Source organism: Triturus cristatus, chromosome 5_2 (assembly GCF_964204655.1).
Source record: "Triturus cristatus chromosome 5_2, aTriCri1.1, whole genome shotgun sequence".
In the NCBI taxonomy this organism is placed as follows: Eukaryota; Metazoa; Chordata; class Amphibia; order Caudata; family Salamandridae; genus Triturus; species Triturus cristatus.
In genome coordinates, this window is record NC_140588.1 from 599,885,978 (window position 1) to 599,911,117 (window position 25,140).

Consider the following 25,140-nt stretch of genomic DNA (forward strand, 5'->3'; position numbering starts at 1 on the left):
ACCATCCGGAAAACATCAGGAAGGACGATTTGAAATGGGTGAAAAGTAATTTTATAAAACTAATGACGATGGAAAGGGAAGGGAATGAAATACAAAAACCATCAGTAAGGGCTCATTCCCTATTAAAAACCACTCTGTCAATAGGACCCTACCTGCTTATAGTCACCAAACCATTTCATCGTTGGCTCCTGACTAGACTCCGCTTTAATTTAATACACTTTATTTTGGGGGATTATCCGACTTGGTCTAAACCTGAGGATGCTGGATTATGCTCCTGCGATAATTACTCTATCCAAGATACTTTACATTTTGTATTATTTTGTAAACACTATTCTGTGATTCGCAAGAAGTTCTTGGTTCCCTTACTCAGACAGAAGGGCTTTCTTCAGGCCAAACCCGCCCTACTCTATTTACAAATGTTATCCAATAATTGGGAAACTTTTTGTATAGCGTCTTTTCTTGTGGCTGCAGTCAGGGTGAGGGGTAGGATTATAGTCAGTAGAACTTTGTCGCTTGATTAGAAAAGGGTATGAATTCATGGACTGTTATTCTTCATGTGACCATGCCTGTATATGCACTTTAGCTTTTTGAGCAATGAATTATTTTTAGGATTGGTTTTATGATGAATTTTATAGTGTTATTTATTGTATTTTGTATGTGTATATGAATGTAAATGTTGTGTTCACTTTTATGATATTAATTAATCTATTAAAGTGGATTGAACTGAACTGAACTGACTTGGGCTTATACCTTAGTCAACCAACAACCAATTTCTAACACTCCTCCCTTAGACAGAGGCAACACTGTTGTTCAATCATGTAATCCCAGGATTACAAGTAGCCAGTTTGGAAGTGTGTATAACAGAAGGTACTTTCAATTTGCTTAGTCCAAGAGGCATGGTATCCTCTTATTTTAAGATGTACATATAATTACCAAACAATAGCTGCTAATTGACTGGCTAAGCTTGTGTAGGATCTCCCGGTGCAATGCTTCTCTGATACTGCACTACACTCCACACAGCTATGTTGACTGATTAGGTGACCCATTCGCACTCTTTCCTCTTGGGGTTGCAGGCAACACTGGTGGGAAAAATTTATTTAAGGAGACAGTAGGACAATTCTATACTGCCTTAATCCATACTTGGAATGCTCTAAAACTTTGTAGCTCACCTGAACTTTGCTTGGGGATTAGTGACCCCATGACTCTATATCCACAAACAAAACAGCACACTTTAGTTGTATGGAGGTCTACTAAATCTCTTGATTATATAGAATTCAGTCTTTCATCATTTTTAGCCGTGTGCAGTAGTGAATACTTGCAATCATTTTTTGGGAAGTGTGAATCTGGAACAGATGATTTCTGGGCCTAATTCCAGATGGAAGTGACTGAACTTTGGACTAAGTGCGTGACATATTGAAATCCAATTTCTTAGTTCTTGTGGTATTTGTACAGTGGACACGGTGGTAGCATGATTTTGGTAGGAAGGTAATATTAGGTAGGCGGAGATGAAATTATGGTAGATTCTGACAGAGTGATGGCTGCTGCTCACACCTGACTGCTCTCAATTCTTAGTTCTGAAAAACATCATTCTTATGGGAAGTGAGTGATCATTGGGTAAGAGACCTTACCAGTAGACTGCTACTTTACATGTTTCAGAGACTAACAATGCAGATGGAGTGTGATTACAAATAACATTTATCATGTTACTCTCACCTTTGTGGGTTACATCCTTGCTTCTCATACACTCAAACTCTGAAGCATTTTCATAGAGAAAATTACAAGGTGCGATTACTGAGTAGTTACCATTTCTTGGAACGGACATTGTACAGGAGATAACATAAGAATTCTCAATTCAAATACATATGATCTAGAACTGAAAATGGAAGCCAGACCTATTAGCTTTGCCAATGCATTTTTGTAAGAATCCAGAACTAATGGAGTAGATTACTTTGGAAAGAGTCAGGTATTCTGTGGTCACTGATAGACATCTAAACAAATTGAGTCCACTAATTCCAAATTTTTTAATTGACCACAGGGATAACCGAGCCAACCCTTTCACTTTTTTCACTGTTTCCCAATGATGAATGATCATCTATTTGAGGAAACAAACATCTGGGCTGAAGAGAAAAGGGGGAGAAGGCCTAGATCACAAGAAGTACCTTATACTCAACTTTGATACAGTGGCGAACTGGCAGATAGTGCAAGTGTCACAGTTATGGGAAAGCAAGATCTTTTGATAGAAGCCAAAACTGATGCACTTCTGAAAGTTGCACTCTCTGCAATGTAAGATAATGCATATTGCCAAACTAAGAAAGTGTTCATTACATATTGTATTTTCAAAGCAATGGTGGTAACTGTGCCAATCTATGCTTGATCAGGGAAAAGGATGGGGACACTTGTAAGTATGTTCTAGTGAAAACATCACGGTCCCGATTCACAAGCTGCATTTTGTAGTACATTTTGTAGTACCACAAAGCGTACAACAAACTGCAATTCACAAACTCCAGGTGGAGTTGTACACCTCTGATTTACCTATACGTATGTGTGCAGACTGCCCTGACTGCAGACACTCCGCACTCTTAAGTATAAATTTTAGTAGTAAATGCAAATGGAACTGAAGAGAGTGGTTGGGAAAAGGGTCAGACTTACTTCAAAAGCGGTGGGCATTTGGAAGAAGCAGGGTCAAAGGAGGATCAGGGAGGGGTTTAGGTGGGAAAGTCACCCACCCACACAAAATTAAGCCAATTGCATTACTCTGTGGCTGGAGACATGTAAAGTACACTTTTGTATGAAGTTTACACTCCGAGTTTGTGAATACTGAAAGCAGTAAACGCACTCCAAAGTGTAAAGTTAATCAAATGTGCAAGTTACGTTTGTGAATCAGACCTCAAGTGTTCATCTTATACGGGGCCAATGGCAACTACTATTCAACCAAGACACACAAGTTCATCAGTAAGGCAGATGAATTGGGACAAGGTTGCAGAACTATGATGTCTGATTTACTACCAGTTTTAAGAAAGTAGTTCTTATCCATTTGCTTAAGGTTAATAGAATTTGAGACCAGGCAATGTCTACTTTAACCTTATATGAATCTTTAAGTATGTCATTATTTGCAGGGTGTCAGCTGACAATCTATGGTTGAGTCCCCATACCGTGGGTGTGACCCTAACTCCCACTTATGTATGAAGCAAATTTAAACTTCAATAGAAAATAGATGCCAGATCAGCAGCCTTCACATATCACAGAGGACAAGGCAGCTTCCAGATATTTATTTATTGCTTTGGACAGATTGAGTTAAATTGCATATTTTACTCATGTCAATGGCATACTATATGGCCCTTTGCAGGAGAAAACTCTGTTTAAATCTTACAATAAGTACTAAAAAGGTTTACAAGTTGGTGGGAGGCAAAGGTGGGGAATAAAGTTGCCTCTGCCACCATACTAAGATGGTTAAAGAAAGAACTGAGGTCAAAGTGGAAGCAGCTGTGCTGCCATTAGCAAGAATAGATTAGTGCAAGCCCAAAACTGTTTGACGTTCTCTGCTCCAGGAGCCACCACCAACTCCTATTACACCACCCCAGCAACAAAAAGATCAATACCACAAAGCAGATACGATGATTCTTTGGGTCAGAAAGGCAGCAGCTGAACATTGCCAGCTCCACTTGCTGGCATCATTGACATGGCTTGAGTGGTTATTGTTCCTATTCCCTAGGAAGCCTAGATGTGAAGATATCTGAAAGCATGAGTGCCCCCAATGTTCTCCTCAAAGGTGCACCAGGCTCAGACTGAGACAGTGCACCATTTCTGTAACCTGTCTCTGGTAGTTCATAAAGATTTTTGCATACTCTAGGGAGAGCATTTATTACAGGTGTTCTAGGGTGTGATCTATTTAGGAACACCTATCCCTTTTCACTGATATACCCTGCACCTTGTCCTTTGTCGGTGATATTTCCAATTTTCATCTTTTAATGAATCTGTAGATAGCTTTTTATATCGTGTATCATTATTCAAATGTTCAACGATCTAATTTTAATATTTCTCATTGTCTTGGATCAGGATTGCTCCACAGTTGTCATCAGATTTATCGTAATGCTGTTGTTACTGTTTATTGCCATTGAAGCCATCCTTCTGCCCTAGAAATGTAACGTGAGACATACTAGTTCTGGTTTTCTAGTTTACTGACATATTTGAGGGCTACATTCTCAAAGGCAAGTATTTCTATAGACATAAGGTTGAATATTGGGTAAAAAGTAGAGGAAAGAGAAAACCCAGCATTTGCTGTAATTATATCCTATCTTTAAAAAAAACATTAATCTGATTTTCCTAAAAAAACTGGAATAACTCAGCATGGATCCTTAAAAATATCAGCTCTTTGCTAATAATCATGTTATCATCATCGTTAAATGTGTGTGAGGAGATGAGGGAGACACATACTTCACAGAGCAACACAATGTGTCAGGGCCTACCATGTATAACAGTGTACTAGAAGTGTTGGAAATGACAAGAGTGTAAATTTAACATGAACATAAAAGACCTTGGAAGTTGGTACACAGAAATATCGGCTATTGTGACACTCAAATTATGACACTAAAAATGCAAATCATGTAATCAACAATCATCATGATATCAAATTTCAAGTTTTGTAAGCAATAAACCTTGACTTGAGAGAAGGCAGCATCACCTCAATATTCTCTACCCGTAAATGGCTGGATCTCTTACAAACAACCTCAAAGGGACTTAATGATGCAATGTGAATTATGAAGCATAATAGTTCTCAATGTATTAGTGACTCAATGATGTGGAGTAACACAGTAGTCCTCTATGTATATGTGGATTTCATGAAATCACGCATACATAAGATTACTCGGGATTTATCCATGTACTGGATGGATACATTTCATATGCACTAGGGACAATATAGTCTACTTAGAAAATTGGTGATATTGGGCATGCACACATATATACCATTCAGTAACACTAATTGACTAAATGAGGCATCAGTCATAGTGAGCAATATGTACACCTGGCCAGTGGATAACTTCTTGTGGTTGAGCCTCTCCACAGAGAGTAGTACACAGTTAGTTTCAGACCACAAAAATGATCATACAACATTCATGTTGAATGGTCTTTGCATCCAATCGGTTATCTGTTCAGGAGTCAGGACCCTTCACAGGGATCTTTTTCCCACACACATCGCTCTTCTTGTGAAGACACCCGAAGACACAATGCACCTATTTCTGTGCCAGGCATCATGCGCTCACTGTTAACTCAGGAACACAAGTCATTATTAGCTTGAATCTTGCTAAGTAAGTGACAGCTAATGATACTATTGTAGCAAATATCAGATATGATACACAGACTGAGGTATATAAAGAATCACAATAGCAATTAGTTTAATTCACTTTTTTTATTAGCGCACAAACACATGAGGTGAATGGGATAAACAAGACCCATTTTTTGAGATAATTGGTAACGACATATATGTTATGCCATTTGCCGCAATATGAGAGACTACTTCATCGACTACTGGTAAGTGGAAGTGGTCAAAATAGCATTTAAAACTATATAGAAATGTGAGAAATCATTATCTTCACAGCTATATCCAAGCATATTTGTTATAATGAGATCTGTGCATTCATAATGGTTGGGAAATTGGCTTTTTAATATGTTCCCAGAGGATGGGGTCCTTGGGGCTTTGCAGACGTTCGGGGAGAGAGGCCACATGCCCCCTCCCCTTTCTTTCACAAGGTGAGGCCCTGAGGATGGGGTATCCCAGTCAAAATTGGCTCAGGGATGGAGGACCCGTGCACGCCTCCCTCCCAAATAATGTTTTCAATTAAACCCCGTGACCTGGCCCACGTTGTGGGTAATTTAAAAGTAAAAATAAATGGCAGCTGCCGTTTTTTTGCCTTGACCATATGGGAGTAACCCAGGATCACAGAAAAAATACTCGATTTCTTTTGTTGGGCCATGGGGACCACCCCACAAGGGCTAGAGGTGCAGGGTATCTCTACCCTGCCTCCTTATACCTTTTATTCAGTATTTTTAGAACAGGCTATTAAGTTCCTAGTGTCCTGTAAGGGCTGCAGCAACTTTTTTTTACATGTTGCTGCCAGCCACTCAGAGTGCACGTTCCCGCAGAAACATTACTCCCATAGGAGCGAGGTGGCCCAAGGGGGAAAAAAAGCCCCCTTGACAAATCAGAATGCTCTATTTTTTTAAGTTGCTCTTGCAGGTCTCTTATGTTCCTCGAACCCAACCGTCCAAATATACAAATATTTTGATACCTTAATTTCTTAAATTCTACTGAGTGGAATTACACCAAATAACCAAAAGCACACTTTCTGGACCAAGATCTAGCTTCCTGACAAATTTGTTGTAATTTTAGAGTCTTGTAGAGTGGCATAGAGTCAAGTAGAGTTTTGAAGATTTGAGTTATATGTAGTGGGGGTGAGTACACTGAAGTGGTGTAGAGTGGAGTGGTGTAGAGTGGAGTAGCATACCATGGAGTGGCATGTAGTGTAATAGCGTACAATAGAGTGACGTATAGTGGAGTGGTGTAGACTGGAGTGGCATACAGAGGATTGGAGTGCAGTGTAATAGCATGTCAGTGGAATGGTGTACATTGGAGTGATGTCCGATGGAATAGCGAAGAATAAAGTGGTGTAGAGTGGAATACCATACAGTAGAGTGGCGAAGATTGAAGTTACGTACAGTGTAATAGCGTACAGTGGAGTGGCATAGAGTGGAATAGGATTTAGTGGAGTAGCATACAGTGGAGTAGCATAGATTGGAGTGGTGTAGAGTAGAGTGGTGTAGAGTGGAGTGTTCTACAGTGGAGTGGTGTGGAGTGTAATAGCATATAGTGCATTAGCGTACAGTAGATTGACATACAGTGGAGGGGTGTAGACTGGAGTGGCATACAGTGGATTGGAGTGCAGTGTAATAGCATTCAGTGGAATGGCGTATATTGGAGTGATGTCCAATGGAATAGCGAAGAATAAAGTGATGTAGAGTGGAATACCATACTGCAGAGTGGCAAAGATCGAAGTTGCATACAGTGTAATAGCATAGAGGCGTAAAGTGGAATAAGATGGAGTGGAGCACAGTGGAGGGGCATAGAGTAGAACAGCCTAAAGTGGAATAGCATACAATGGAACAGCCTAGAGTGGAGTGACGTAGACTAGAGTGGCGTACAGTGGAGTGGGGCACAGTGGAATAGCATAGAGTGGAGTAGCTTACAGTGCAGTGGCATACAGTGAATTGTAGACAGTAGTGATGTACATTGGAGTGGGGTAGAGTGTAATAGCATTCAGTGGAGTGGCGTCCAATGGAATAGCATAGAATGTATTGGCATACACTGGAGTTTCATAGAGTGGAGTGGTGTACAGTGTAGTGGCATATAGTGAAGTAGCATACAGTGGAGTGTTGTACAGTGGAGTGGCATACAGTGAAACAACATAGAGTGAAGAAACATACAGTGGAATGGCGTGGAGTGGAATGGCATATAGTAGAGTAGCCTATAGTGGAGTGTCATATAGTGGAGTGGCATACACTGAAGTCGAGTACATTGGAGTAGAGTGGAGTTGCATACAGTGTAATAGCATAGAGTGGAGTGACAAAGTGTGGAGTATTGTACAGTGGAGTGGCATAGAGTGTAATAGCATAAAGTGAAGTAGCATACAGTGGAGTGGCATACAGTGGAGTGGTGCAGACTTGAGTGGCATACAGTGGAGTGGGGTAGAGTGTAATAGCATACAGCGGAGTGGGGTTAATTGGAGAGGCATCCAATGGAATAGCATAGAATGAAGTGGCATAGAGTGGAGTGCCATACAATGGAACTGCATAGAGTGGAGCAGTGTACAGTGGAGTGGCATACAGGGGAATATGGAGTGGCATATACTGGAATACCATAGAGTGGAGTGGTGTATATTGTAGTGGCGTACAGAGGACTGGCAAATGGATGTATGTGAAAATTAGCAGCAATGTAGATTATGATGTGCAAAATAACGCAAAAAAGCGAATTGTGCTGCCTTGCGTTTCTTCAGATTTACAAATTAGCACAGGGCCACGCATGGTAGCCTTGCGTTGCTTTGTAAATCTGACTTATGTTTTGCATTGCCCATATTGCGTGATACCATGTGTGACAGAAGGGTAAAGCAACACAATAATACAGCCAGGCCTTAGTTATATTTTAGGCCACGGTATACCGCGGTAATTTTACGGTATACGGTGGTACATGACGATGACAAGCCAGTACATAATTGGGTAATGGCTGTTTTTAGAAAATGAAACGGCAGCCATATTATTTTCACTACACTTTGGCTGTGTTCTGTGTTAGGGCCTAAGTAGTAGGTTTTATTCTAGTTCCCTACCTATGACTGCTTTATGAAAGTGGTAATAGAGAAATTGAGTAATATTTTATTTACATATGTTTTAAATATATTTACGGAGTACAGCGCTAGTACCTAGAAGATACTGTATTTTTAAGAAATGTTTCTTTTTTAAAAAACTTTCTTTTCCAGTTGTGTGGTGTGTGTGCTGTATTTTTTGTTAGGTACTGCTGCGGTACTCCATACACTTTTTTACATAATTAAATAGTTACAAAATGTAAATACGCTGTACCACACTATATATGTGAAATCTAGTGTATTACAGTGTTTTTCAAATTTTTTAATTTATTTATTTGATTTTTTTATATTACCACTGTACTTCCTAAGTCGTATTGTGGTACTCTGTAAACTGTTTTTTAATATATATAGAAACTCATCATTATTTTCCCCTACCTATAACCACTTTATTAAAGGGACAATAGGTAGGGAAAAAATATAAAACCTAACACTTACCCAATATCTAAGGTCCAAAACAGAACACAGGCAAAGTGGCCTTAAACAACATGGCTGCTATAAAAGTGTGTAAAGGCAGTCATTATCCAATCAGATAATGACTTACCATCACCATGTCCCATGGTAGTATCTTGAGATTTTGTGAAATTCTGCAAAGGTATTGAGGTCACAGATATCACTAAGTTTAAATGAACTTCAAAAATACTTACCCTACTTAACTGTAGTACCCAAAAAGGATTATTTGTGCACCATAATGCATAATGCTGCAAATTTCATGTACATCTGTTCAGCCATTTGCACGATACAATAGTCCATGGAAAATACATTGGTGGAAAAACACGTTTTTGGACCTGCCTATGGACCACCCCTTTTATCTTTTCACCTCTTAACTATTCGCCACAATGCGCCACAAAGATTTACATCATCACAAAATGTAGAAACTGCTTTAGGTCTAGAAAGTTTTGTGGTGATTCGTCAAAATGGCGGAAAGTTACTAGGGAGCAATAATCTGATGATTTCCTATCTCTGTGAATCCTAACTATGACTACAGAGTGGCAATCAGATTTAATGTGTTTTTTCTTTATCTATTGTATTTATTCATTAGTTTGTATAGTCATGTGATTATACATGGGACTTCAGGTTTTTTTTTTTGTAAATTTCTTTTTTACAGAGTTTTATATAGCGCAAACTTGACCCGTATCGGGTATCAGAGCGCCTTACATAGCACCAGTTGCATTACATGAGGACACATTTGTTTGTTAGGCACGGGGAGAATAAGTGATTTGCCCAGAATCACAGGATGTTCAGCGTCATTGCTGAAACTCGAACCCAGTTCCCCAGATTCGAGGTCGACCGCCCTAGCCGTTAGGCCAACTCCTCTCCCCAGTTTAAATCTGAATCCTTACATATGAAGTCTGCTTCCTGGCTACTTTTCGTAGAAGTGTGTTACATATGAAGGCCAAAGTGAATGAAAGCCAATCATTGTTGTTATGAAAATGTATATTATTATTTTTTCTTCCTAGTGGTCAATTATTATGTCTTCCATATAGTAGCTATGTAGCATACTGCTAAGTCACTTTTCCATTTTGTTGTATAGGAGTGCGTAAGGAAGATGGTTTTTGTTAAGCTTGATGGGCACAGCTATATTGTGTGACTCAAACTTATGTAGATTAAGATGTATTCTATTTGTTATGTATTTGTGTTTTGGTTCCCATTTGCATGTGTACATAAAAGGACCTTTCAGTTGTTCATGTGGTAAATCTGAAACTTCACATACGCAGTCTAGGTTTTTTTTAAGGCTCCCTTGCTACTTTTAGTAGCATTGTGCTTCATAACCACTTCATAAAGTAATTTTCAATAGCAAAAAGGATCATCAACATAGTCTCATGTACATTGTTGTGAAATTTCATTACAATCTGGTCAGCTGTTTTGCTGCTACACCCAATAAAAAAATTATTTGTAAAATGTACTAGTTAACTATAACTCGCGCACTCGACATGCACTGCTTATTACCCCACATATTTCATCACTCATGACATCATTGATAATATCACTGCAACATTTGCAATTAAATTACTGATGAGAAAACTGTGCATGGTGGGGGCGCGAGTTACAGTTTTCTCACAGCACCAGTTAGTTACTTGAGATAAGTGTAATTGGTGAATTTCAGTGGCTTTGTATGTCTAAAATGGCATGTTTTAACTGACATTTTCACCTACCGATAATGCCACTTTAACCTTTGTTTTTTTCAGTGCATACATATAATTTCAATCAAAAATACCAAAGGTTTAATATTAGTTAGGAAAATATCATTTATTATTTATATACAAAACCAACTTAAACTACACAAAACTTAAAAATTGAAAAGTTATAGTTATAACTTAAAGTTATAATTTGGACCCAGAGCAAAATTTACCATAACTCACGCACCTACACACACAGTGTTGTCTACCTGTTAGCCAGACTAAATTAACTATAACTTGGCACTCTACCATGCACAGTGTTTTCATAAATGATGTCATTTAAGATGTCATGAGTGTTGCTATGAATGCTATGATTTGACATGTGAAGGGGGAGTTAAGCACTGCAAAGGGAAAGCAAGTTCTAATTAATTTAGATGGCTTCATTGAATGTGTAAAGTGTTTTGTAAAAAAAGAAATTTCTAATCATAAAATGTTGTTTAACATAGTTCCTATCTCTGGGAATCCTAACTATGACTACAGAGTGGCAATCGTGATTAAATCTTTTCTGTTTTTTCTGCTACTGTGAAACTTTCAAGAAAGTGTAATGTTCATTATGAACATCAGCATCGTCTGCGTGATCTTTTTTGCTTTTACTTGCTCTTCCTCGAAAGCACTATGGAACCTTCGTATATTTTTTTCAAGATATTTACACCAAAGAAATATTTTTGATTTATAATATGGATTAATGGTTTCATGGCTAGTTATGTTTTTTAATGGTATCTTTGTTAGTATTGTAACTATAAGTTGTGTTTGTGAACTATGCAGGTACCACAATGGTATCCAGATACTACCTCAGTAGTTTTACAGTTGTAAAACAGCATTACATTTGCTTAGAACGCTACTGATTGTAGGAAATAGGAAATGTAAACCCCTTATCTCATTACATTTGATATCTTCAAAGGAGAAGACTGTGCTCATCGGCTGAGGAAAAATCTTTTGTTCTGAACCCACCTTTGAACGTTTGGAGAACTGGAAGGCCAGAAGAAGATGACCCTGTGCTGTTGCAAGAGGAGGAAGCAGAGGTGGAGAGGAGGAAGAAATGAAAGGAATCCAGACGGAAAAGGATGAATTAAAACATGTTGCCTGCAACCTATGCAATAAAGTTATTTCCCCCTGGGAACATGAAAAAATCTTCTTCGGTACCACAGGAAAGAGAAAACATCTGCAGGTAATTCAGTCAATCAGGTTGGAGCGTACGGAAATAAGGCGTCAAAAGGAGATAGAAGAGTCTGAACCAGGAACATTAGCAGCAGTCACTTCTTTGGTTACTATAACACCTTCAACTTTGTCTGCTTTGTCAGCACCTCCAGCACCATGTCCTTCATCTGTCCTTCCAATTGCACCTTACAACTGTTCTGCTCCATCAGCAGCTTCACCAACACCCAGTGCATCTTTCCCTCCACCGGTATCTGCTCCTGGTACTGGAATGCCAATATATCTTTGGTGCATAATCCGAAAATTATAGAGCAATATGGCAGTACAGCGAGATATGGCTCATCTGCCAAACTGCCATTGTAGCAGGAGAGACAAATATGACCATTGTGTGCTTGCCATGGTTCCTTAGCATCCTCCACAACAGGTTTAGTTTTGTTTTGCCTTTGTTTTCCTCCTGGTTCCTGTTGAGACTATTGTTTTGGTCGGTCATATTGACCTTGTAAAATAAAAGTTCCAGATTTTTTTTTTTAACGAAGAAAAAAAAATTCTTTTCAGAACTAACCAAATATCTCAAAAGATAAAGAGCTTCTACCAATAGTAACCATATTTTGTTTAGAAATACTAAATTGTAATTGAAATTGAGATGCTAAGTGTAAGGTAAGTAAAACATGCGCCTTATGGTTGCTTCATGGTAGATGGTAAGTTAATAATAATAAACTACTACAGTGATATCTGATTCTATTTAATAATCATAACAAAGCCAATCTACCTTTGTTTTCCTTTGTTGTGATTTCAGAAAAAACTACCATGCCTGTTACACTACCATGTTATCCTTTAGAACATTTACAGTTCAAGGTGTTCATATGCTAGTGGTCATCTTGAACTTTTAATGTTTTAAGGACTTTACCAAGTTTTTGGCATGTATCAGTATTTCATTTTAGGTATTCCAGCTTATTATCATGCTCCAAAGGTCGTAAGAGTAGATGATTTAATTCCTTTGATGTTATTCGCTGCTAGGCCAGTAGCAGCAGTAACTACACAAGATAAGTTAGTGCTAGTAACTTTATGCACATTAGCAGCTTGTCCATTTACATATTGCAATATAGGTTCATAAGTAGTAAATTCACATATTCCATTTCATGTTGAAGTCCATGATCTAAAGATTCTTTTATAGATTTTTAAATTTGTAGCTGTTAGCTATCTAATTGACATACTAAGTTATCTAAATTATGAACATCAAGTTTGACATGGTCCATTGCATTTAAAACCTCGTCCATGACAACAACAGCTTCAATATCAATAACTGGTTGTCCAAGTAGGTCAGCAGTCATGGAAGAAGATTTTGCTTAGAATTTCTGCATTAATATTGTTTTCTTCTTCTATTTCTTGATTGAGGCAATACAATGTGATTTTTATAAACATTAAATGCATCTTAATAGCATTGAAAGGGACCTATAAGTTCTTCATCTTTGTGAACTGGTTTAAATAGTTGAATAAGTGCTATATAGTAAAATGCTTTCTTTTCTCCTGTGTCATAACTCAGTTTACAATGATTATTAAGAGTAGGTTTACTATGACATATTAAACAACAGTTGGTACCTTCTAATTTAAATTTACCAGTGTTGATATCTTCTGTCACATTATTTCTATATGTGCAGAGCTGCAAAACTTTATAGAGGCATAGTTTTTCCAACAAGGAACAACTCTTTGGGTAGTATGTATTTGTTAAAAAAAAACACAAAGGCACTTTCAAGAGCCCCACTATATTATGTTTAATTTTATTCTTTTCATATATAATTTAGATGTTTTATTTCAATAATACCGTGGTACTTTCTAAATCATTTTGAGGAAGTATTGTGGTACATCATAAACTTTTTATAAAATATATAAATCAATAAAAATACATTCTCTTAACTCTACAGACTTTAGTAAACTGCCTCATTTCTACCTATACATTACAAAATGAGTAATGAACTATATTTCACCTTAAAATATAGAACAAAGACAAAGTGTGGCCTAAACAATATAGCTGCCTTTTTATTTCGCCTGGGGTTTTCATTAACCAATAATATTATACTTTATCATCACCAAGTACTGAGGTATACGGCAAAGGTCAAGTGGTATACCAAAGCCCAATTATATCACTATGTTTTGTCCCTTATTACTTAAAATCAACTGAACCAATGCAGATCAAATAAGAAAAGGGATCCTTTTCACACCATCATCTATATTCATGCCAAATTTCAAGTAAATCCGTTCAGCCATTTTGCCACTACATCAGTTTAAAAAGTCTATGGAAAGTGCATTGGTGGAAAAACCTATTTTGGGACCCCCCCCCCCCTTTGTTTTTTGCATACCTTAACAAATCACCAGGAAACTTTGCATCATCAGCCAATATAGAAAAACATAATTGGTCTGCAAAGTTTCATAGAGGGTCATCAAACAGTGACAAAGTTATTAGCAAGTAAAAATGTAAGGATTTCCTGTCTCTCTGAATCCTAACTATAACTACCCTGCACCAAAGGTGTTTTTGTTAAATGAGCGGGTATCCAACCTTTACGTTGCTGTGGCTTAGTGCGAGACCTTAAAAAGACAGACAGACTTTCAAGTTATTTCGAACTCAGAATGGTATCTGAATTTATACATAGCTGGCATTACTTTGATTTCTAATTCGAGAATAAATATGAGTCGCCACAGTATAGATGACACAGTGTGTTTTCATTCCAGAAATTTAAGGTGTGGTGAAGCAGCCCCCCAAAATGCAGGCGGTGGGTCTTGTGAGCTTCCACCACCAGATCTGTTTGCATGCAAGCTTGTCACCCATTTTGTATTGAAATGTATGTGTGCTGTTGCCTTGCATAAATGAGAACTAAAGAAAAGGCTTGGCTCTGTGCAGTCCAATTAGAGGTGCTTTAATGGGGGATAGGGTGCAGGGACCTTCCTCAAAACCCAATCTGTTGGTAATGTCTCAAGTAGATCTGTCAGTATAGTCTAAGGTTCTGTGTGTGTGTGTGAGTGTGAGTGGTGTATATTTCTGGAGATATGCACTACTGATGTAATCAATTGTCTGTTCTCTAACATTTGCCTAAATGTTCCCCTACTATGTGAAATCATACAGAAATTGTGGAATAAAATACAGGTAACATATTCTTCTCCTTATCAGTGTCTCTGAAGAACTATAGTTATGTTTTAATAAGAAATAATATTATTTGAAACAGTTGATTTTGGGACTTCCTATAGAGAAATGATAAGTGTAAAATTATTGACTGTACTTTAAGACAAAACAGGCCATTAATGGGAAAACACTAGAGTCACACAGCAAACAAGCAGATACAGCAATGGCAATCCACAACATGGCTGCTGTGACAACATATGCCTTTTTAACCTGTAGCACCAATGAAAACAGTAAATTATATACAAGAGGGATGTAATAAGAAAAGCTCACATGCCATGCATAAAGCTTATGTCCTCGAAGATAGCAAATGGAAAAGCTTAAAAACTACAAGCTGTCTCCTTAATACATATTCCAAAAGGAACACACATCCTTCACCCATACCTTTCACTAAAATTCCCTACAGACTATGAGGTGATAAGGGTGATCTCACATTCAGACCCTGCAAGGTTTGAGTCTTTACTGATGAACAAAGAACAAACAAAAATGGCTTGCTGCTTGCCATACCTGCTTGCTCACTTAGCAAGAGATAAGCGTTAATTGTAGTTGAATGTATGGCTCTTCTCTATTCTGATACACCTTTGAGACAATGACTGCCCCCCTCCTTTTGTCCAGTCCCAAAAGCAGTCTGGAAATCGATGGGGCAGTCTACACGGTCTCCTTTAAAATAGTTTTGTTCAAGTGCTGCTAGTTCCATGCCTCCAGTTTGAAAAAAGCCCCTAAGGATGTGTACAGTTATGGTTGGGCAGAGTTATTTCTTTATTAGACTAGAATACGTTTGAAACTTTTGAATGTCCCTGTCTACCCAATTGTGCCACCCTCCTGAACTGGTTACAAAGTAGTCCTTTAAATAGCATGTCTCTAGATTGGAAAGATAATCTTGTTCAAATCTGATCCTTACCCATCATGTCCTCGTGTGTCAGCAGATATTTTTGCACTGCAATTGTTCATCTCTTGGACTCTTCTCTGAAAAGTCAACAAAAACCAGATACAGAAATTATTGACCGTACTTCTGAGAACTGTGAATCTACTTCTAAGAGGTCTTAGGACCTCTGGACCCTTCTTTTGTTTGCTCTGGTGCAATTACTTTTGATTACATAGCCTAGTATGTGTTTACATTGGATGTATGATATTACAACGCGGGTTTTTACCACACGTGAAGTTACATCACATGCGTTACAACGCATGCGATGTTACAACGCTATGCCATTAGAACGCAAGTCTTTACATCGACTTGCGCTAGATGGCGTGCTGACATTAAAAAAGTGTCATTTACTATTCCAACTCCAGTCCACTTAACAGTAGGGAAGGTGTTGGGATAGTAAACTACACTATTTGTAATGTTAGCACGCCATCTAGCGCAAGTCGATGTACAGACTTGCGTTCTAATGGCATAGCGTTGTAACATCGCATGCGTTGTAACGCATGCGATGTAACTGCACAGCGTGGTAATAACCGCGTTGTAATAGCTGTTCCCCGTTTACATTTCATTACACGTCAGTGAGTATTATGAAGGTAGAGGGCTCTTAAACTGCTTCTGCCAAGATAATGTCTTTGTGCAGTGGGAGGAAAAACAGGCTTCATGAGTCAGGAAGTGGGTTATTAATATGGAAAGGGGAGAACCTAACTACTTCAATAAACACAACGTGGTTGAGTCTCATCACACAGCTCAGAGAAACTCTGGTCAACCTCTATGCGGTGAACTCGGGCGACAGGAGAGGAAAGCATGTTTTGTGGATTAGCTTCGCAAAAATAGGAGGAAGACAGGAAGATGGGTTGACAGTCCTACTTGTGATTCACAGATATGAAACCTGAAGTGGCCATATGTATGCTTCCGGCGAAACGGGACAATAGGAGACCAGAATACAGAAGCATGTGCATGGCACAGGCTTGGCAAAGGAGGATCAGAGGGAAGAATGCAGCGCAAGAGTCGAAATTGGAGGATACTGATAAGCATGCTGGGGGGAGCAGAATGCATACCAGTTGGAGAGATGAGGTGGACCATTTAAGAAGATGCGTGGAACACTGGAAAAAGGTCAGCTGTTTGAAAGCAACTGAGGGCACAGGGGGCAAATAGCAGACACAAACAAAATCTGAAGATGGCATCAGAGGAAGACAGAGAAGCAAACCTAACCCAACACCTCAGCTACTTTTTGGAGAAGGCAGGTGTAGGGGAACTGGTGGGCATAGCTTCAACCACATTTCTTTAAAGAGGGTTTTTGCACCTTGGGTAACACAGGTATATTTACAATAAGGTCATATTATTAGTACTTTCTGGGATTCAAAAGGCACATGGAGATGAGTAAGAAGGTATAAAGTATATGGAACCAGGATACATGAGTTGAGACTAACAGCAGTCAAACGTCCTTGAAACACATGGGACTGGGAGGTATACACATATTGGTATATGTTTGCATTGGCTATCAAGCGCTAGTTCCTGATTTATGTTTAGATTTCTCGAGGGGTGAAGAAGCAAATATTCAAGTAGCTGAGCCATACCTTTAAGCAACTGGTTGATTGAGGAAACATACCAGACTTCTTGTGATTCTTTTTTATTAGACTATGGTATAACTAAAACATTTGTGGTATAAACCAGAATCACTGTATTGCCTGTGACACCTTGCAGCCATTACACAAGCAACAGGCAATTCTCCAGAGAAAAGAGGGTTCATTTTAAGCTATACCAACAACAATTTTAAAGTCAAGAAAACTATGCGATAGAATTTCCAAACCAATTTACCAATAGGTCCCACAGGCCTGTTTTCAGCATGACAAGAAGCGCCAAGTGGGGCAAACCTGGTTTTCCCAACAGCCTTGTGTGCCACCTCCATGGGCAAGCCTTTGCACCTTCTCCCAGTTCTCAGGAGGTCAAAAAATGAATAAGTAACACTTTTCTCACACTGCTTGGAAAGTTCTTTCTAGTCAGTGCAGCAGCCCCTAGGTCCTCATGGTAGGCTTCTAGCCACCAGGTCTCCCTCCAGACAGGGAATCTGCACGGTTTGTTTTCTGTGTTTAGCTGGCCATCTTGGAATGAGGTGTCTTTCTGCTAGTTGTGCTTTTGAGCACACAAAGAGGAGGCCAAATGTTGTACTCATGGAGAGCAATTCCAGTCCCTGGGTGCGAGCAGAAGTAGGGACTCCTTGTGTCTTCTTCTTTCAGCAAGAGTTGGGATTCTTCTTTCTTAAAGCATAGCCTTTGACTTCAAATGTAATCTTTCCAATAATGTTCTGAGGGAGTGGTGGTGAGGTACCAGTTCTATGCTGTGCACTGTCCAGTGATTGGAGAATTGTTCCTAATAAATCTTTCATGACATTTTGTCCACCTCCTTTTGCAGCACATTCTCATCACTTTACTGTAGAATTTCCAGGAAGCTCTAAATTCATGATAGCTGGGACCCTGGCCGCACCTCTACATAGATGAGCTCTCTATCTTCCTTTCATGGACAATATTATTTAGTCTTCCTTCCGGGGTTGGAGCCAAAGTGTCTAGAAGAGCTCTGGAAATGAATGGGAGCATATTCTGTGAGCCCAATTTGAGATTAGCAAGTCAAATGAACAAGTATTAAGGGTGCCTGTGTTCTGTCAGCTGTCCTATACCACTCCCAGATGGCTAGTTCTTGCTAGGTGGCCAGTATTTGACAACACCCTTACTTTCCTGGCCTCAGAGACTAAGAAATTGTCTTTTAGGAGGCAAAGTCACCTGCTACAGCAAGTAATGTGTATTTGCCTCTGGGTGTGTGATAAGTGGCAGGATTGGGCTTTAGTCTTGTTCACAACTGTTAAATTGTGAATGCTATACCATGGAAGCAGGACATTTTCTTCTCCCTGGTCCTTAGGTAAATCTAGGTAGAATACATGTATAGGTCTCTTCTGTGAATAACAATTCGTTTTTAAAGGGTGTGGGGCTGCTCCTCCCAACCCCCCCCCCTTTCCAAAATAAAAGCACCTGCAACAACTTCATGACGGTTTTTAAAGTGTGTAGCATATTCTTTTTGGTAAAAACAGCCATGCTAACCTCTTCTCCTTTGTTTGTGAAAAATGTTCTGGTCATGAATAAATTCAAGAAAAAGTAGATGGCTAAGCTCCAAACATTTCAGAGTTTTTATGGAATCATTTTACTCTGCTCATGATACTCTAAAAGAGATTGTTTCATTATAATCAAAATAAAGAATATTTAAATAATATTTTTTCTGCTTCTTTCTGTAACAGCTGAACAAAAGCACGAAATGGTACTGATTGGTGACAAACAATATTTATCGTTCATATTTGGTGCTAGATCGTTCAGCTGTGATTTCTGTTTTCATTAAAACAAGTTTTCTATCGATATTGAGAAATCCTGCTTTTAGGATCCGTTCTTATCTGTTACCCCTTGATCTATGCCATTATACGCCCTTCTTTTTGCCATGGAGACCAGAAACCTAAAATCAATACATGTGCACTGCAAATGTAGCAACCACTACATATGCAACTTAAGTACCTGTAAAAATGTAACATGATGACATATTTTATTTATTAATTGTTTTATAGCACTTGTCTATCCTTAATGAGACTTAAAACATAAAAATCAGTAGAGAGAATGTCTCTTTATGAATAAATAAACGTAGACCCCTTTGTGATTTCAGGCAAAATTTTATAAGTTCAATTCATTTGTTCTTTCATTAGGAGGATGAGTAAGGGATATTGGGTAAGCTAGGTGATTTCGAGGTATTTGAGCAAAGATTTAGGTTGGCGGTTACATGGTAAGAAAGTTGAGTAGAGGAATAGATTGCTTAGAAGAAATTTCAGCATAATGTAGTTGATAGTAATGGAAAGTGTTACAGTCCCTCAATTACGCTGTGCATTAAATTATGCTGAAAGTTACTGAAAATACAAACCAAGAATGCCAGCTTAAGCAAATAATGTAAAACAGTGGTTTTTAACCTGTGGTCCGAGGATCCATGCGGTTCCGCAACTATGTTACCACATAAAATAATTTAAAAATTAATACATTAAAATGAATAAACTATATACAAATAAAGAAGCAACATTCAAAATGTAAACACTTTTCATATGTTTGATTTTGAATGAAAAAAAACATTTCAATTTCTGAGCATTTGTTTGGTGTATACTTGCTTTTGTATTTTTGTGTATTGCTTTGAAGTTCAAATCATAGAAATTGCTCATGCTGGGGGTCCCCAGCTTCCAGTAATGACTTAGTAGGGGCTCCCGGATTCCGGTAATGCTTCAGTGGGGGCACACAGACGTCAAAAGGTTAAGACCCTCTTATGCAAAAAAAAAAGCCCACTAATACAGAGGCAGGCCTGCACTTTCCTAGGTTTGATTATACCCCTGAAAACTTCATTTGTTGCACGGTCTAAAGTAAACCATCATTTGTATCCAAAACACATTAAAAAATACGTATGTAACAACTGGGTTTGGATCCTTTTTCTTTTATGTGCTTTAAGCACTTTTAGCCAGTTTTGGGCCAGTAATTTGTGGCAGCCACACACAAGTTGACTGTTTGACTGTTATTCTCAATCATACAATCAAACCTCTGTGTAGCACAGGTTTGGGATGCTTTTGTTACGGATTAAAATGTCAAATAGTTGCCCCGGTTTGTATACACCTATACATCTATTTTGCATTTATTTGCATGACGACAAAATACTCATGTTACAATTGTGCGTACCATTACCGTTTCTATTTATAGAAAATATATGGTTGCAAAAAATATAGACAGGTAGAGACTGATTTTTGTTGATGGGTGAAAGGTTCTTAGAAAAATCAATTATCATTCCATAACATTTACGCGCCAAATCATTTAGGTGTTACAAAACAAATTATAAGAAACATTTCATTTTCCAAACGTAAAGTACATTCTGCTCCTGTTGCAAATCATTCCATAAGATTTAGCGCCAAATCATTTAGAAGATGTTACAAAACAAAGTTTAAGAAACATTTTATTTTCTAAACGTAAAGCACATTCTGCTTCTGTTGCAAATGTGGATAGGTAACATCTCTTCACTCTTAATGTAAAATTTTTAATTTTGGTTTAGAATAGATGAGGAAGGCTCTTAGGGGCATATTCACAAGGACCTATCGCCGCGTTAACGGCACTTTATCGCAGTCAACGTAGCGATAAACATAGCGCCCCAATCACAAGCTGGTGTTAACATCCCACAGCACCAGTTTACCAGTGATAGGAGCCACAAAAAACATCGCCACAGATGACCCCCGCAACTATTGCTAATGAGATGCAGAGTAGGCATTCCCGTGCCAAAAGCCGCAACAACACCACTCCACAACATTCACAATGACCAGCCAGAACTGCGATAAGAACACAAAACAGGCGATAAGGTGTGTTAGCAGCAGAAAAACAACACCTGCTCTGACCTGGTGCAAAGTCAGACCACAGCCTGCACCACAAAAGGGAGCCCAGCCCAGAGCCACACCTGAAGAACAACAGATGCATCCGGGCCTAAAAGGCAACACCACCCGCCGCTGCCACCCCCAGGACCCCCCTTCCACGGCACCCGCCCTGACCAAAGACATGCCACATCAGCTACACTTAAACATGCACAAAATAATCCGCATGACGTTGCACAATCACAACAGGTGACATGCACGTGTCATCACAATGAGCACCACACATTCACTTTCGAAGCAACAAATGAAACTTTATTAAAATGAACACTGAAATGAAATGAAGACACATGGCGGCTCCCCTCGGGACAATCCATAGGTCACAGCCTGCAAGACAAAAATCATGATGAGAAGGTGTGTCCTGCCCACATGAAAGGACAGAGAGAGAGCGAAGGAGAGAGAGAGGAAGAGAGGGAGAGAAGGAGAGACAAGAAGAGAGGGGGAGAGAGATAGAGAGAGAGAAGAAGAGAGGGGGAGAGAGAGAAAGAAGAAGAGAGGGGGAGAGAGAGAGAGAGAAGAAAAAGAGAGGGGGAGAGAAGGAGAGTGCTGCCCCTGCGCACCCAGGCCACACTGCTCACCTGCTGCCACCGGTGTGTCTCCAACCACATGCAGGTATGTATAGCAGTTCACCAGGTCACACTTCTGAAACAGACCAGTCATCTGAAACAGAGTCCAGATACATGAATGGCACAGTACACACAATTGCACAAGACAACATCACCTGCCCGCCCATGCACACCCAGGCAGAGGCACCCCAGCCCCTTCCGCAGCCCATCGGAGCATGCCCGCCCATGCACACCCAGGCCTCACTACTCACCTTCCGCCACCGGTGTGCAGACAAGAGGTCCCACCACATGCCACAGCAAGCCACAAGTCCGGGGCACGCAGACATGGCACCCACCACAGCATGCAGCCCCGCTCCGCAGGCCACCACGTCTTCCGTTTGGTGATGGGTCTTGATTACTCCATGGCAGAGGACATACCAGTGCACCCGGCCTCATCGCAGGCTGCACACCCGCTCAGGCCAATAGGTGCCACTGACTCTGTGTTCCCGGAAGCGATGCCACGTGGCGGTAGGCCCACGCTGCCTGTTGGCTCCGGCCTACACTGCGGTTCAGCAGGGCACACAAAACCTGAGCTGTCCAGACCGCCGGGAAGGGGCATCATCGCAGGCTGCACACCCGCTCAGCACTTAAGATACCCCTACCCCAGTGCACCCAAAGTCACCGTCCTGTCGCGGGGTGCCTGTGCCGGCCGCAAAGCTTCGGGTGCCACTAACCCTGTGTAACCCCAGTCAGCGCCACGTGGTGGAAGGCCCGTGATGGCCGCAAGGCCCCGGGTGCCACTAACCCTGTGCGCAACAACTCATGGGCCCTTTAAGATTGAGAACCGTGGAGCGTCCGTCATCCAGTCACCACCAGCAGAGGGGAATGTGACGTCGTCGGCCCCTTATGTTGGCGGAGTCACATGGCCTGTGACGCCTGTGGCAGATGAGTGTGGTGTGCGTGCAAACCTTCCCTCAGGGAGTGGCTGTGACATGCTGACAACGAGACCAGTGACCTGCACACCACCAGCGAGTACGCCTGCGATGGGTAACAATGAGGGCCCCCCCTCGGAGCGTAAGCGGAGTGGGCTGGCCTGCCATATGCCGGACCAGTGCAGGGTTTGCAACAATGACTCGTGGGCTCTGGGCGGGGTTCAGTCCATGTCCGGACATGGAAGTGACTCATGCGTGTGTCTCTGTTGTAGTCTTCATGGCACCCGGTACACAATATGCAATGTAGCGCACTCTGACTGGCATCCCACAGGATGTGCATCATTGATGCAAGGGAAATCACTGTTCCTACATTCATCCACACATTCATACATGAATGATGAAAGACATAACACAGCAGTGCGTAACTGGATGTTTATTGCACATCCAGTGCAGTTCTGCAGCTGGAGCGGTACAGGGCAATGCCGAGCACACTACACAAAATGGGCCCATGGAGGGCCAGCCAGAGTCCATCCGGGGGTGACAAGTACTGCGGAAGAGGAAGGGTACAGTCCGCAGTCTGGTCGCCCTGTCATTGGTCATCAAACAGGATATGGCAGTCCATGTCGCTGTCCAAGGTGAGTGCCTCGGAGTGTATCGGGGGGCCATGTGTGGCACCAAGCAGAAACAGGCCAGGTGGCAGAAATGAATGCTAGTGCCTCCTCATCACAAACACATCCACGTCCGCGTGCCCGGATGTGTGCTCTGCCCCACCTGTGGGTGTTGCAGTACCGGCTGAGGCACTGTGTGCCACTGACACCTCAGGTGCCGGAGTGGATACATCTGCCGCACTGTGAGGCAATGGCACACCAGGGGGCGGAGATGTGGATGGTGTGGGGCCAGCAACATTCATCATCACCACGCCTTGTGGCAGCAATGCCATAATGAGGATCTGCAGGGCATGGTAGATCCCAGCTACATTTTGCTGGTGTGCAGTGGTGGCTGCCATTCTTTCTGCCTCCATCCACACCAGGTCCTCCATGAGCCTCCGCATGTGTGCCAGCTCACTGCTGGTATCGCTGGAGCCCCTCTGAGCAGACAGGTGTTCTGCACTCTACGTCGTGACTCCAGCGATGTCAGTCAGGGCTCGTTGGACACCATGGAGCGGGCCTAGACACCCACGGATGGCGTCCAGTTTGATAGCTATGAGGTCGAACCCCACTCGCACCTGCTCAGCTGTCACACTCTGGCCCTCCAGCACATGGCATTGGAAGGCCGTGTGTTGTTCCTGGGGGTCTTGGGAGACTGCCAGGCTGTGGGTGCCTCCTGCTGGGTGGTTTGGGTGGTGGGTGGGGTCTCCTTGATGCAGCTGGGCGGCTCTGATCCTGGAGGTGAGTCACGGATGAGGTCAATGATGTCTAGGAGTGCTTGTGCGTCGATGCTGGGGTTGTCCTCCTCGTCATCAGTGAAGAGTGGCTGGGACTGCTCTGCAGGGGGTGTTGACGGTGGCCCTTCAATGTGAAGGGGAGATGGTGTATTGCAATGTGTCCATATGTATGTAGCCGCATGGTACATGTTGACATTCAAACAGCATGGCATTGTACATTGTGACAGTCTATAGATCTGGGCGATAACCCAGAGTCATTGAGGGTGTGCACTGTTCTCTGCTTGATTGTGCATGTGTGCCATCGTGGCCATCTTCACCCGTCCCCCCAGTATATGGTGGTCACTCACCCTGTTGCGGGTTGTGTTGTGTCCTGTCGAGCAGTGTAAGGTCCCCCACTCCGGCTACAGTATCCACACTGATGACTGTCAACGCCAGCTCCTCCATGTCATCCAGCACGAGCTGTGGCGCTGGGCCCCCACCTCCAGTCTGCATTGTTGCCTTCTGGTTGGTTGCGAGTTTCTCCTTGGTCTTTCGCTTGATGTCATTCCATCGCCTCTTGATCTCATCCATTGTCCTCTAGTGCTCTCCGACGGCATTCACCTTGTCCACGATGTCCCGCCATATTCCATTTTTGGTGCCCAAAGACACGTTGCAGGTGACGAACAGTTGTTGAAGGTGTTCCATCACCTCCGTGACTATAATGCTGTTCGCCTGCGGACTGAACTTCTTCTTCCTCTTCTTCTTGTCCTTGCCCTTCCCTGTCCCCGAGGTCCCGGCCTGGTCGCCTGGGGTGCTTGTGGGGTTGCGCTCGTCCTCTGCGCCTGCTCCAGCTGCCTCCATGGTGCTTGGGTGTTGGTCAGTTTGTGTTTGGGTGTTTTTTCTACTTTTATGGTGATTTTTCCCACCTGCCAGGTGTGTGTTGCAGGCCTGGCGCTGCTTATCGCTGATTTCCTCATCGCGCTT

The 25,140-nt window shown here is 41.3% G+C and overlaps 1 protein-coding gene across 3 annotated transcripts in view; it reads right to left on the minus strand.

Moving 5' to 3' along the window:
• Positions 1 to 25,140, minus strand: part of LOC146829049 (mitochondrial fission factor homolog B-like) — a 240,208-nt gene that overhangs the window by 42,732 nt on the left and 172,336 nt on the right. For all 3 annotated transcript variants that reach the window (XM_085607674.1, XM_085607676.1, XM_085607675.1), the window contains one exon: positions 15,817 to 15,881. In XM_085607674.1, coding sequence (XP_085463800.1) covers positions 15,817 to 15,881 — 65 coding nt within the window. The remainder of the gene's footprint in view (positions 1 to 15,816; positions 15,882 to 25,140) is intronic.